General features: G+C 35.5%; 1 protein-coding gene across 2 annotated transcripts in view; it reads right to left on the minus strand.

Moving 5' to 3' along the window:
* LOC132852337 (1-phosphatidylinositol 4,5-bisphosphate phosphodiesterase beta-1) overlaps positions 1-16,062 on the minus strand; it is a 44,728-nt gene that overhangs the window by 28,027 nt on the left and 639 nt on the right. For both annotated transcript variants that reach the window (XR_009649114.1, XM_060879485.1), the window contains exons 2-3: positions 14,065-14,142; positions 8,786-8,854 (exon numbers count right to left, since the gene is read on the minus strand). Coding sequence is in view for 1 of the 2 variants with exons in the window: in XM_060879485.1 (XP_060735468.1) it covers positions 8,786-8,854; positions 14,065-14,142 (147 nt within the window). In the remaining variant the exon portion in view is untranslated. The remainder of the gene's footprint in view (positions 1-8,785; positions 8,855-14,064; positions 14,143-16,062) is intronic.

Genomic DNA, 16,062 nt, shown 5'->3' on the forward strand with positions numbered 1-16,062 from the left:
GAACAAGTACCCCAGTAAAAAGATGGCTGTCTGATGGGTATTTATAGCAAAAACTGTGACTCTATTGGACACTCACAGAAGACAAATGCACTGTTTAATGCTTTATATAATTTACTGTAACAATCTGATTATGATTTGTTATTAAGGCTGGCCAATAAAGCCATTCAATTATTTCCAACTTGTTCAAGGTTATTATATCAAATATTATCACTTTTAAATTATTTTATTCTGGCCCTGACATTTGATTCTACTCTTTATCCATGTTTCCCCCCAGCTTTTCCCTCTGCAGCATGATGTCCCACTAGTCAACAGGTCTGTTGGACCCTGCTGCACATACATCAGATATCACAAAATAATTATTGTGACATGTAATAACTTTCCAATTGAGAAGGTTTTTTCTTTGTGCTGTCTGAGGCACAGCGAAACAAATGACTAAACAACATAAATATAATTCACAAAGATAACTGTACAGCTGAACAATATGGAAAATGTTTCACCATTCTACTTTTACAACAAACTGCAGGTTTATACAGGAAAAGGTCCTGCATTTTGACATTTTTACATGGTTACTTACTTCTGTCATCATTTTGAAGACGCTTTAGCACTCTCCAAAATCACATAGTGACCATTCAAAATGACATTAAATAATTCAGTTCAATTTGCTACACAAGGCACCAGTGCACTTTGGTCATACCGATTACGTTTGCTCCTACTCATTATGACTCATAGCTCTGTTCTGGCCCATGTTGGCATCTTTGATATATTTGGACTTGGAACGCAGTCCAATTTTACACTTTAATTCAATGCACTTTGCTGAGAAATGGCTTGAGAGATTTCATTTCTTGGATTTCCCTGCCCAATGCTAGTTCTTGATACACATTTGTTATTTTTATACTGTATCTTTCAGGATTGGTAGTGCCCACACATTCTGAAGGGCTTTCTCCATGCACCGTGGAATGTTAACTGAGAAAAACATTTTTTTTTCCTAATTTAGTTTAATGCATGCTAGAACTATCCTGTCAGGTTTATGATATTTATCTATGCTGTCAGATTAACTAATCCTCCACACACTATTACTATCAAACAATTTATAGTAATAGTGTGTGGAGGACTAATTACTATGTTCAAATTTAAATGGAAAATCATATTTTGTCATTATAGACATAGAAAAACATAACAACCAACCAACAGACTATCCAGGGCTCCAGATCTTGGGAATCCAATTCCAGTGACTTCATGAGTTATCATTAGAGCTGCTGAATGGCTTTGCTGAATGTGGAGTTTGATAACGTCTAGATGTAATAAATTGATGACCCCATGTTTTAACTTCCTTGACATTTTAAGATGAGCACTCAGGATTAGCATACTGTGTGGCTGAGAAATGCTTCACATATTTAGTCAAAAATGATCCATGCTGGAAGGAAAACACAGTCTCTAAAATTCTATAAATGTAAATATGCATGTGCACAACTGAAAATGCCAACTATGCAATAAGTAATAGTTGTGGGGCATCAAATAATTAACTATTTAAAAGAAACCCTACATGATAATTCATTCCACCTTTGTAATGTTATGCTATTTCTAGTTGCTTTTTTATGTACATCTGACTATTTAATATAAATAAACATAACCATGCTGTACTTTCTAACACATCAGTGCATATACCTACAAGAATAAACACTTTTTCCATTCAGTGGTGTTACAATCCAATCCCCCTCCCACTAACCTGACCCACCACCCCCACACACAACAGATGTATGGTAATGATGAGTCTCCTCAAACATTCTCTCTCTCAGTTCTGTCCAAGTGAGAATGGTCTAAAATGCATATTCATTATACTTGGCGCACTGAGGAGGAGGACGTCTTGGATGCGATGAGTCAGCTGTGAATGCAGGGAGGGCTGCAACCTGTCTGCAGTGAAACACTGTTGTTTGTATTGTCACCTTGTCCTCGCTCAGCTCCTCGCCATGTTGGATGCCCTTTCTTCCCACCTCATTAGCTCCCTTTGCCTATGGCTTTGGTCACACATGGGGAGCTGTTCCACAAGAGTTTCTATGGCAACAATCCATCAAGACTCTGCTGCGACTGAGAACAGGATTTGGCCAAATGTTTAGCCCACGGTCTAGCAAAGTGAAGCTACACTGTGCCTCTGAGTTGGCCAGGACTGCAGGCTTTGTACTAAAGGTTCAATCAATATAAAAACTCCACATGCCCCTGTTAAAATGGCATGTTTTTGTGATGTAAAAAAAAAAATCATGTCAGAATGTTTTCTACTGTTAATGTGAAATTGGAATTAAGTGAAAAACAAATAGGAACATTTTAGGGAAATATATAAAAAAAATAAATAAATAAATGTGTGCACACCCTTTTATAATTGGGATGTGTCTGTATTCACATTCAATCTGATGTTCAGAAGTAATTATCATGCAGCTGTCTTCATCATCGTGAAATTATTCTGATTAATCCCAAATAAAGATCAGCTGTTTCTGTGAAATTTTCTTCACATCTTTTTTGGTTTCAACTAATTGGTAAAAGCAACGGTCCAGAAAGAGCTTACAAAGCAGTCATGCTATCTCACTTGAAAGGTATCCTTGTCCTGATCCATATCTATCCTTGTCTTGATCCAGATCTAGCCAAACATTACAATGATCACACTCACCTGACCTCCTGCTTCATGTTTTCTCCCAGTCACTGTCTATGAAAATGGACTATTAACACAAACATGTTTTTTTCAATTGTTTTCCTTTTCTTTGACACTTATACCCTCTATCCTAATAGCTAGTGTTTCTCCCTTTCTCTGAAATAACCTCATGAGGCATTTCTTTTAGCCATCTACCAGTTTCTGACATTGACTAGAAGAAGATTTCCCTCACACTTCAAGGGAGAATTATTTTAGCTGTGTGATGTTTGAGGAGTTTCTTGCATATAGTCCATTTTCAAATCACCCCACAGGGTCTAACTCCTTTTTCTTTTTTAGATCTGGGCTTTGACTTGGCAATTCCAAAATCATCCAATTCACTTTAACTGTAGCAAGAGCTTGCTGTAGGTCCCGTGATGATATTTTAGGGGTTTGGAGACTTCTTTAAGCATGTTGTGGGCTGCTCTTGGGGTGAAATTGCTTGGATGGCCTGACCTGGCTATGTTTGCAATTGTTTTATATTTTTTCCACTTGTAAATTATTTTTGAACTGTGCAATGGCTGATTACAAATTCTTTTGAGATCTATTTATATCCCTTACCAGACTCATGAGCATCAACAATCTTCTTTCTGAAGGCCTCAGGGAGCTCTTTAGATCTCATCATGTTGATACTCTCTCACTACAACAATTAAGAGCAAACCAAACTAAATATCTGAGGTTTAATAAGGCAAGACTTCTTCAAAATGCTCTGTAAAAATGTTCTAATAATTTGCACCTGATGTGATACACGTGTAGGTAATGTTATACAATTTAAGTACAGTTAATGTACTTTAAGTACAGTTTAATAAATGTGGGGGTGTCCTTACTTTTTCCTCACAAGAAAGTGGACTTTTTTTAAATTACATTTATAGATCATTAAAAAAGACTTTTCTTTAGTTTTATTTGTTGAGATATATTACTTGAATCTTCCTATATTGTTAAAATGAAGATCAAATGCCCATATATTTAGCTACTTAAATATATATATATAGCTATAATATATATATATATATATATATATATATATATATATATATATATATATATATATATATATATATATATATATATATACATATATATATCTTGATCATTTAACCTCCCTGTAAAATAAACAAAAAAAACAGAAAAACAGAGCTATATAAGGCTCTGTATTGCTGATCATTTAACCTCTCTATTTCTCACACAATTCCGCCTGTGTATTTGGATTTTATTTTTTTTATTTTTTTTGTATTATTCCCATTATTTCTCTCTAATCTGGTCTTCCCACCTACCAGCCAGTTTGTTCCTATTATACAGCAACTACCAAGCCTGGGGGTAAACATTTTGAATTGCAGTTTATATTGTATAGCAGGTCAGTACAACACATTTGGAAAGTTATCTGCCCTCTTTTACATACATGAGATTAACAGACCATCATGATTGGCTAGCATCACTGAGATTGACCAAACAGATTATGCCGTTCTACCATTCCAGAGAGCAATTTTACTTCCTTGAACTCCCAGCTATAAATGGGTAGACAGGGTAAACACCATTCTTATGTACTGCAAGGTAGCCAGATTTGGGAAACTATAAAAATATTATGTTAGTGCTTCTATCCATCTGCCTCCAATCCCTGACAGCAGCAAGATCTCTTTTTACAAGCATGATCAGATCTCAAAGACAGCCATGCCAAGAGTCCTAAAGCAAGACCTGAGTTGATGTGGGTGTGCAGCTCTGAATGAAGGTAAGTAGATGGTGTATGCCAAGCTCTTTGAGGCCTGGAATGTCAAGATAAGAGTTTTGAATTTAAGGCAGTAGATGTTGTGATCTCATTTAGTGTGACACATGAAATAGTGAAATAGTAAATATGTCTAGAAATAACTAGAGCTTGCACGAGAAAGGAAGGACCTTGGCACTAGTCCTGCTTTTTCAAGCTTTAGGTTTAGATGACGGCTCTTTTCCAGCAAGGTAAAAAGCTGTCGGAAAGACAATCTGGAATCTTCTATGAAACCTGGGAGCTGGATGGAAGAAAACAGTAGTAGGAGAATCCCTGTCAGCATATCATCCTGCCTGATGATTTAATATATTTGAGGGACAAGATTGGATCAAGAAGTGAACCCTGGGGAATTCCAATAGAGAGGATGTGAGGTGATGAAACTAAAGGACTAGGTCTCATAAGTAATATCTCAGAGGCTTGCAGAGTATAAATGAGCCTGCTAATGCTATGTGCACATCAAGATTTTAGCTCCTATCTTCCTGCTGCCAACAGATTATTGATATCTGCAGCAGCTGCCCCAGATTGGCACCTAATCTCTTTGCTTGTCCTTTAAGACTCCTCAGGAAGTGTGAAGTACAGTGTTGTGATTACCCCCAGTCTATAGACTGGTACAGATTTCTTAGTGAGCTGCTTGGATAACACATGATAAAGCTACATTCTAGACAGCCAAGAAAAGTAAATAAAAAGCCTCTATTTCAAATAGATGTATGACGTTTTACATCACGTATCAGCACAAACTACTACTTGGAATATAATAATAGTAAAAATCAACAAAATGCAAAACCTATGGAGAAATCAAATAATAAATAAAATTGTAAGCTGCATATAATTCAGACAAAATAATGAAAACTATATTTTTTACTGCTAAATTTTGAAATTCATCTATTTTATGTAACAATGCACTATTTAAAGTCAGTCTATGAAATTGAACACAACTTCTCTGTTTGTATGTCATATGAAATCATGCTTTGGAATTTTGGTATGTGGTGTGTTCAGAACTCATAAATGTCAACAAGGGACTTCCCATATCTAATTTTATTTCAAGCGGAGCATAAAAGAAGTGATGAGCAATGGTCAGTAAGGAAACTCAGAGAATGACCAAAATAAAAAGTCATGCCAAAGGCCATGACACATTCTGTGTGGAACCAGGAGAGGAGACTGCTATAGCTATGGTTATTTGATGTTATATCTGAAAATCTCCAAAAATCAACAGTTTTGTTGCTAGTTTCATTTCTGCAAATTGTTCTAGCAGTTATTTTACTAAGACTGCAGGAATTTGGAAGCTGTCACTCTTTATCCGGGAGCCCTCAAGGTGACAGGTCAAGTAACGTCTAAGCCTCATCAACAGTCATCCGCTACTCACTATTATGCCAACATGGAAATAGTATGTGAGTGTTAATTGCTGTGTAGTGTGAGCAGTACAGCAGTTTTAATATTTTGAAAGCCATCTAGTGTCCACTAGGCATAGCAAATTATAATTAGCATCTGACCGATTTCAGACACTCGAGATGAGTGTGTCTGCAGGAGATTCGATGAATCACAGCATCCAAATGTTCCGACAAACAGAATTATTTTTGACCAAATGTAGGGCCCGATAATCACTGTAAGACATTTCATGATGGTTAAACTTTGAAACAAAAGTTCACCTGCTGTAAACTCAACTCAATCTTTAACTTTGTTTCAACTCACAAGTAAAGACAATGGTTCAATTTTCAAAAATGCATCAACTTAAATTCAGTATCCAAAACTTGTCATGTCAAATGGAGTTAAAGAGAAGAAATAAGTTAACATAACTTAAAATGGCTCTCATTTTTTACAGTGTAGGCATGTATACATATACAGTATGTGGCAGAATGACGAGGGTGGAATAATGATGCAATGACACCTCACAGCTTTATGGTCTCGAGACTGAGCTTAATGTCTGTTAAGCATGCTGTGTTACATGTTCTACCTGTGTCTGCATGGGACTCTTTGGGCTCTTTGGTTTCGTCCCACCTCCCAAAAATACGGAAGTAGGTGGACTGAGTATATTAATAAGTGATTTTGTGTTTGAGAAACGAATGGATAAAGAGAGGATGGTGTTTTGTAATATTGTGCATCTATTCAACCAAAGTAAATTGACTGCCAGCCCTCTACAGCAAAGAGATTAACTGTATGAGTGCACAAATTGTACCTTTGTACCAAACAGCATGAATATAACAAATATAAAGCACAGGTTTGACCAAGAAGAGCAAGTAAAAAAGGTACAAAAATAAATTAGGAGTCTTAAACCCTTGGTCTGTTCTGCTTTGACATCCACACAAGCTTTTGGTCTCTCAACTCCTCTAGAAGCGTGTCAACAGATGGAGCAGCCTGATTTTATGGCAGTGTTGTTGAGCTGATAATCCTCCTTGAGGCAGTTTTTGCTTGAGGAAAAGTGGGCAGGAATTAAAAAGGAGTCTCTTCCACTCAGATCAAGGCTCTATATTCAGTCCTTAGCTTGCTTGCCTGAGTATGGATGCCTTAGAGCCCAGGGAGAAAGTTGCTGAAGAAAGTTATTGTGTGCATAAAAACAAGAATATAGTTTAAGAAAGATTTTCTGTTTACATTCCTGGCACTTGGGAATACTGTTTCAAGAAAGCCATATGTTCATTACCAAAAGCAGCAGCACTAACAAAGTGCCAGTGGCTTTTCAACAGATGGCTACAAATAAACAGCCCAATGCTTAATCCTAGAATGGGGTTTGTATCACATTCTTAATTTAACACTTATATATGATACGTTTTGGAGATAATTGTCTTATCTTTGCAACAATTTATCGCATTCAACAAAATAGCACAATATACCCCACTGCTGAGATTGCAATTGTCAGTGTTATAAAAATTTCATAACGCACAAAATTAGAAAGAAAAACAAATGTGCCAAAAAGTAATAAAGATAAATGTTCCCTAAAGATGACTAGTTCTTGTCTCTGCTTAAGTTATATATCCTTTTCCTGCAGTGTCAACAAGTTTAATAGGCTTTTTAATTTTCAAACTTTATGACAGTTTTTATAACAAGGTAAGATCACAAACAATAGAATGGCATTTATGTTCCCTCTCTATATAACGACAATGAAGCTGTGCTGTGCAATTGAGGGCTGATAATGCATTATAACCAAATGGTTTTCTATTACGGTTTTACTGTGCCTCCGGGAATAAGAGTAGCGATTAGAGATGGGGATCTCATTGCTCCTGCCTTGAGCAACCACTCCATTTTCTTTGTAGCCAAGATTGCTTTTGGGATGATCGATTGCATAAAAGTGAAATATTTTGTATCTTACTCCATCTGTATGTGTGTGTGTCCATTTTAGTCTTTAACATATGTGGAGACAATGATGGAAAAATTCTTCCACTAACTAACTAGCATCTCTCAATCATACTTCATATGTCAGGTGCTGAGTAATACATTGGATTATTTCAGAAACATTGCCTCAGAAGAAATCTCAAATCACCTGACGTGATTCATTCTTTCTTTTCAATCAGCTTCGACCTTGGTGCGTGTCGCTGGACGAATGGCTCGTAGTGAGCTGCAGGCACATTCACATGAATGTGAAGCTTACAGATTTATTCAGTCAGCTTTGACCCAGGCACAGTAAATTTCCCTGACTTACATTTAGCTGTGTCGTCTCTTGACATCTTGCAGCTCTCCTTGAGAAATCTCCCTAAGATGATGTCTTTGACAGACTGATGCAGCAAATGAGGAGGAATATTGATGAACCCTATTATATTCTGTTTCTATTGTATCTATGTACTGTACATATAAGTGTATCTATTACATATTCTATATTTTTATATATACACACCCACACCTATCTCTCTCTCTCTCTCTCTCTCTCTCTCTCTCTCTCTCTCTCTCTCCGTATATAAATATATACGGAGAGAGAGAGAGAGAGAGAGAGAGAGAGTGTAATATGTAAAAAGATAGATAGATAGATAGATAGATAGATAGATAGATAGATAGATAGATAGATAGATAGATAGATAGATAGATAGATAGTCTATACACTAAGCTTTAATACAATAAACTCATCATGTTTATTACATAGTTACTAGTTATTACACTTTTTTTAGATGCTTTTTAAATGTGGATCCAGATGCTTGCCTCTGGCATTTGGACCCAGACTGCATATCCCATTACTCTCACCGAGTGATTCTTATCACCCACAAACGTAATTAATCTATAGTTAGATTGTCAGGCAGGACATACAGCAGGTGGAATAGGTAAGGCTCTTTTTAAGAGGTGGTACTGAAGACCTAATGAAAAGAATTTAGATAGTATATTCTGAAAAATAAATCTAAGAGCTCATAATGCTGGTTGGAGATACTTACCTTTGGCGTTTTAGTACATTTCCCAGTTCTTGCATCTTTGATATAGGTGATATCCAACAGGTCAGTTTCCTGTCATAAATAAAGACACCAAGTAAGATATGGTTTGTACATGCATCATATATTTTACATAAAATTATATAAAAACCCAAAGTAAGCCAAAGGCTGACCTGAACAATAATAACATTCCATAAAAAGATTAAATGAAACAACACAAAAGATACAGAAAAGAACAGTGTTAAACATAGTAGCCAATTCAAGTGATTATGGATCCAACAACCGACAATTCTAAGCCAAAATGCTCCTGAAGAAAACATGCAATTACTGAGTGCTGTTTCCTATAGCCTTGAAAGAGGTGATCGTTATCCCTTCAGACAACTACAGCAAAACTGTGTGCAGTCTATGTCTGACTGCATCTACAGAGTATGACTGAAAGCACTGAACTATACTGGGGTAGTGTAGTCAAAACATTAAATAATTCAATAAAAATTTACTGAAGGTCTTTGCATAATTGAACAATATTATTCAATTACAATAACAGAACATCAATCGACTATAAAATTGATGGCTAAATAACCATTGTTAGGTTCAAAGATTTCACTCATAATAATGTACATCAATATAAAATCTATATATAAGAAAATATCACTACAAACAGAATAACTAAGAGGCAAAGCAGTAATATGACAGTCTTTAAGTTATTATAATAAAATTAAAAAAAAAGTCAAAATATAATTTTAGATTTCTGACTTAAAATATAGAAATGTTTTTTTTTTGAAGAAAGATTAATTAGGATTAATTCAAATTGGAAACATTTCTGTATGATCTGTTCGGATGAAACACTGGTAATTCTGGCAGTTAAATCTGGAAAAGTCATTAGAATTAAATGTGTCTGGTTTTCTGTTTGTCACATATTGATATTTAAGTCCTGAATAAAACCATTTATGCAACTTCTGTTTTCTCACAACTGCCAAAAATTAAAATGTACTAGGATAACTTGGTGGTATAGAGGGTTTATAAAATTTGTCTAACCTTTGAAATGTCATTACTTATCTATATGTGTACTGCGCTGTATACTGCTATATGGTATTTTATATATCTTGCATAAATATTGATCGCACAAATCTAAGCATTTTGAGATACGATGAAAAAAAATAAAGAAGCATTGCTTCAAACTGTATCATTAACAGTATAAATATAAAACTAGAAGTCATTCTTTACATTCAGGAAGACATTCATCTTCTCCATGAAGACACAAATTTCCCCAACAGGCATCAGGCATCAGATAGTAAATGTGTGACATTATATACAACAACATATGGGCTGATTCATGAAGTTATGACAGGTTGAAGGTATCTATTATGTCATCTATGTATTATTAATGGTAAGAGCATCAATAATTTATCTAGATAAATAAAATGTGGCTTTATTTATATGTTCATGCTCTCTTTTGTTGTCTTCATCATCATCTGGATTACCTCAAATTCACACACAGCTGTAAGCTTCAGTAGTGCCATGGCAACAGGACAAGAAGGCAGCCTATTGAGGAGACTTTGGGTCACAGACACACTTGAAAGAAGCCGGTGGAAGGTGTAATAACAGACAATATGATTTGACCTAACAAGACCAGTGTATTCCTTCTTTAGAATCCACTTAGGCTGAGTGATAGACTTAGTGTGCTGGCAGTCTGTTGGATAGCGCAGTCAGTCTACTGACTTCCTAGGCTGAGAATAACTCACGCAACTGATGCAATTGCAGCAGTCCACTGCTACTGTGTACTAAATGAATGTCATGTTTGCTGTGCCTCTCACTGGCGACAAGCCAACCTGCAGTCCTCTAAAAATAGAAACCAGAGTATTGATCAAGAGACCCTTGGTTTGCATAACACGACTGCACGCTATTATTTTCCTGCCGCTAGCAACTGGTTATGATTTCCTCACACATTCTCTACAACAGCAAACATGTATAATAAGTCATTGTAAGCTGTGATTTGCAGAATAGATTGCACTATTATTCCAACACACATTTATGTCAGGGAATCCAGTCATCCCAGAACTTGATGTGCTTGGCTTTGTCCTTAAAAGCAAAATTACATAGCGTGTAGTCATTTAGATCTCATTAATGTGTGCACATTCATATTCATTAGCATCTGGATACTATTATCCAGTGGCTCAATTCAAAAAGATGGATCAGACATACAGTTGTGGAAAACATCAGATCAGTTATATTCCATTTGAAATGATACTATACAAACTGTATTGGGTGCAGTTTATCAATGCATTGGAGTTTACATTTCCCTGATAGACTAATTCATACTGATTTTGTGTATATGTGAGTGGTGTATATGTCTGGCTTAGTTGGAAACTGGAGACAATTGTTTGATCCAACAAAAAATTTATGCTGAATTCAAATGTGAACGATCACGCAATCTATCACCTATGATTTCTGAGAGCAAAAATAATTTGTATGAATTAATCTATAGAGATGCACTGAAGCTCATTGCAATGCTCTTAAATATGAACTGATATCTGGTTGAAACAAAAAAAAAACTGCATAAGGTATTTATAATATAATAAGGGACTCTGTGTTTTTTTTGTGGAGTTTACTGACAGGTTTATGTAATAATAATTTCAAATCATTTCCTAGAACTATGAATTTCCTTCTTTTATAAAAAGCTGACCTACAGAGATACTGCCTTATATCTTTTCTTTACTCAATCTTTACTATATTACAAAACTCTTTTTCTTACAAAACATTTTTACCTACAGTGAACACGGTTAAGGTCAGCACAACACATGCGTGGGTAGCCTTGAGGCAAAATGAGGAGACGAATGCTCCCTTCTGAAGACATAAAGCCCATTCTCTAGATACAAATGAAAGATTTTTGCTTATTTATTATACATATAAAAACATGGGGTCAAGGGAGGTGACTCGTGTTAATTACTGTAGTGAGAGGAGAATTGTGAAAAGAGAATCAGAACAAATCTCTTTAAATGGTAGTCCATGCTTTCAAAATCAGTGCGAGTTAAGACAAAACAAAACACTATATTTCTTTTTTTTTTCTTTTATCATGTTTGCAGATACTCTTTGAAAGGAAGCATCATAGCACCCTTATTACATGATGCACTGAAACCTGATGCACTTGCAAATCTATTTGCATCATTTTGAAAGCAATTACTGCTGAGTGCAATGTATGAGAAGCTATTCTAATCACCAGACCATCTTGTGATTCAGCTTCATGAATTAAATGTATGAGTGTATGGTAGCGATGATTAATATACCATGAGCGAAGATGGTGATTGTATGACTGATGTGACATTTCAACTCTTAAAATTGAAAACAATATATTTTTAAATTTATTGTCAACATGGAATCTAAAAAGCATGCCTTTTAAATATTCCAAAATAATAACTAAACTCAGGCAACTAGCTCTTTTTACTAAAAGAAAAACCCAAAAAAAAAACCAAAACAAAACAAAAAAACAAGGTTTGCTGGCAATGGCAGCATTTCACTCTTAAATCAGTAACAGGGTTGAAAGTAACCGAGGTTGTTAACAGAAAATTAGCAAACACTCAAAATCTGGCTGCCATTCTAATTCTAATAATGTACATGACCTTTACCATGTGAAGAACACTAAAAAATATTTGAAGTTTTACCCTGCATACAAGTTTGTAAATTAGCACCCAAGCAGGTTTACAAAAAATTCACATTGGACATTTTGAACAGTATCTAAAATATTAAGAATTATTCTTTGTCCCTATCAAGACTTTTTATGTTTTAAATATTTCTAGCAAGATCATTTATTACTATAGGATAAAGGATAAAGTTCTGATTTCTCACAAGACCTGGATATATATATATATTAAAGGGCATGAGATAGAGATGTAAAGGGTAAGATCACTTTCTATTATTTAACCTCACAGGCCGCTGATTTCAGAGATTGCACTGCTGAAATAAAGACACCAAAATTATAACTACAACAAGCAAGCACATTTTCTGACAGATAAAGCAAAAAAAACAAGAAAAAACTTATCAAAGTATTTGAGAGGTCGAATACTTTGAACCTGAATGCAAATCACATTTGCCATGCCTGGTTTAACTTCAGAACCCAGAACCGCACAGACCTTTATGCTACATGACCTGACTGCGATTCTGAAAGTGCTTCAGTGCTTCACTGGTCACAAATGCGTATGTCCTCTGCGGTAAATAAACTGACCTGGGCCAGTTCTTGTCCACTGCACAATATTTCTAAACTTTCAGCTTCCAAAGTCCGAATGTGACAAAAATGCCTTTTTTTTTTTCAAAAATCTACAGTCAACATTGTTTTAAATACTAAAAATACACATGACGCTGGTTGCTTCTCCTGTAACATTATGTCTACAACCTTCTGTGTTTCTGTGTTTACCAAAATTTTACAAGACAGCAGTAATTATGACAATTCATGTATCAACATATCAAAATTTATTCCCACTGCACATTAAAAACTGTTTCAATTCACCATTAAAAATCATTAAAAATCATTAAAAATTTTAAAATAGTAAGCTGTCTGATTCAATTTCTCTACTATTCCTGTGACACTGTTTATTTGAAATGAGGCCCTCAATAGGGAACTTTCAGGCTATCTGGTGGTAAGCCATCCATCTGGACTATGGACACTTTCTCCCTTCAGGCAAATTTTCACTTTTCACTACTTTATGTCTGCGTGTGACACCGCAATCTAGCTAAATTTAGATTTCCATATTATTCGACCTCTCAAATACTTTCCAAGTATTCGACCTCTCAAATACTTTGATAAGTTTTTTCTTGTTTTTTTTGCTTTATCTGTCAGAAAATGTGCTTGCTTGTTGTAGTTATAATTTTGGTGTCTTTATTTCAGCAGTGCAATCTCTGAAATCAGCGGCCTGTGAGGTTAAATAATAGAAAGTGATCTTACCCTTTACATCTCTATCTCATGCCCTTTAATATGTATATATGTCACATTCCCACATGTATGCTTACACCATGACATCCAGAATAAATGGGTTCAGTATCACTGCAAACTAAAGCAATAACATGGATGTAAGTTACATCATGATGATCATACTATATATTGAATCATTGTGATGTAAATTAATCATCATACTATTGATATATACTAGATCATTACATACTGTTTCATCATATACTGAATACTATATACGAAATCATCATATACTGGAACTGAAAATATGTCCACTGATGACACATATTTTACAATAAATTTTTAAAATGGATGAATTGAAAAAAATAAAATAAAATCTTACCTTATTCTGATCAGTCCAGTACAGAAAGTAGCCCTGCGGATCCACACGTAAGGTCACTGGCGTCACTGTTGACGAATCCTTAATAGAACAAAACAAATACTCATTTCAAATGGTCCCGTTCTTCATGTATACTTCATGTTTCCTTGTATAAATGTAAATGTATCTTTAGATTACAATGCTATAACAGCATAAAACTAAAACCTGCCAGCTACTAAATGCTGCCAATTATTAATCATCATAAAAATCACCATGGAATATCACCATTATAATGCGATTTAATACACTGTCTGGTCTCTGAGTCTGAGCTGCATGAAAATTTGAAGTTTGAGTCAGACCTTGCATAAGTGTTCTACATATTCATGTTAATTTTTAATAACTTCCATTGGTGCAAGTTCCCAAATCCTGGCACCCTGCATAGAGCTCACCTCCTCCACAATGACTGGAAACTGCAATGTTATTTTAGACTTACATATAGCTTATCAGAACTAAATGGATTCTGTGAAGCAAATGTCTGTCTATCTCAAGAGGGAAAGAGACACTTTCCCTCTTTATTCAGTGCCAAATGTCGACTGTGGCTTGGTGTATCCTTTACAGCTCTCTAATTGTGTTATTTTAGACCAATGGAGGATTTGCCCACATGCACAAGCACATCTAAGTTGGGTGGCAGAGCGCATCTTAGCTAAAGTAAGAGAGCCAAGAAGAGGAGGATTAAAAGCATGAAAGTTGCCATAGCAACAGACCAATATTTTCAGTTTTATGTGTAGCCCAAGCTTTGAACTGCCTACATTTTCTGCGTGAGCATACCACAAACCTTTATTTATTGTCTCCCTTCTGGCATCTTGTAAGATTTTGCGGGTGTAGTGATGAATAGGCTTGAACAGCATTTGACGTTGTGCAGCTCACCATAAGCATCTGCCTCCTCTTGTTGATCACAGAGAGATGTGAGCATGCATGAATGGGTTGCACTATCTGCATCACATGTGTGAAGGTGCTATTTGCTGGATTGTTCACTTCAATGTTAAAAATAAGGCTTCTTATTTCATTAATTTGTTGTATTTGAGCACATTCTCAAAGTGTATGTGTGTGTGTGTGTGTGTGTGTGTGTGTGTGTGTTTCTTTTAGATATTGTGTTCTCATAAATTATGGATAACATCAACTCCTAGGGATGCAGTACCACTTTTTCTACTTTTTCTTTGGTACAATATGGATATTATAGAATTGGCTCCAGCTCTGAGGGATGGTCGATTTCTGACATCCTCTTAGAAATTGAGCTAATTCTCTCTAAGCTTATGCAAAACCCTGATGGCATGATGACTAATATATTTTAAGTCATGCCTTATGTTTACATGCATGATTATGTTATATCAGTCAATGTATCATCCTTTCACAACATTATTCATCGGATCAAATTGGAAAATATATGAAAGAAGCTTCAGGCCCAATATTAAGATGAATTGGTGCATCATCAAATACCTGGTGCTCTATACTCTATTGTAATATATTGTACACTAATATTAGCTAGACAAGTAATCTATTGTGTACATTTTTTTGAAGTAGTCTATCACAAGCACTCTATTGTGTTATTTATAGGAATCGGTCAGTGGGACAAGGTACAGTATAACCCACTATTCCAATCTATGTAAAATTGTTTCAGAATACACGTAAGCTTCTTTCAGTGCAGCTCTGGAGTTAAGTAGTAGAGTTGTCATGTCTTTTTTAAGAACCAACAGGTGAGCAGATCAGCATCCTCATCCTCACCGCTTCCCCATCATTAACAGTGCAGCACTGAGGGACTGCATTACACTCCAATAATTACTCAACCGGCAGCAGCCTGCTCGTATCTCCCAGTCAATACCACAGTATATCTTAACAGATATGCCATTATTTCTGAGATGGAAATAAAATAAAATCCACCTGTGTCCTCCAGCCATTTGTGAATAAGATACATTATAAAAAGTAATTAAATACTGGGATTTCAATAACCTTGAAAGCAGAAGC

This window comes from Tachysurus vachellii, chromosome 10, assembly GCF_030014155.1.
Source record: "Tachysurus vachellii isolate PV-2020 chromosome 10, HZAU_Pvac_v1, whole genome shotgun sequence".
Taxonomy (NCBI): domain Eukaryota; kingdom Metazoa; phylum Chordata; class Actinopteri; order Siluriformes; family Bagridae; genus Tachysurus; species Tachysurus vachellii.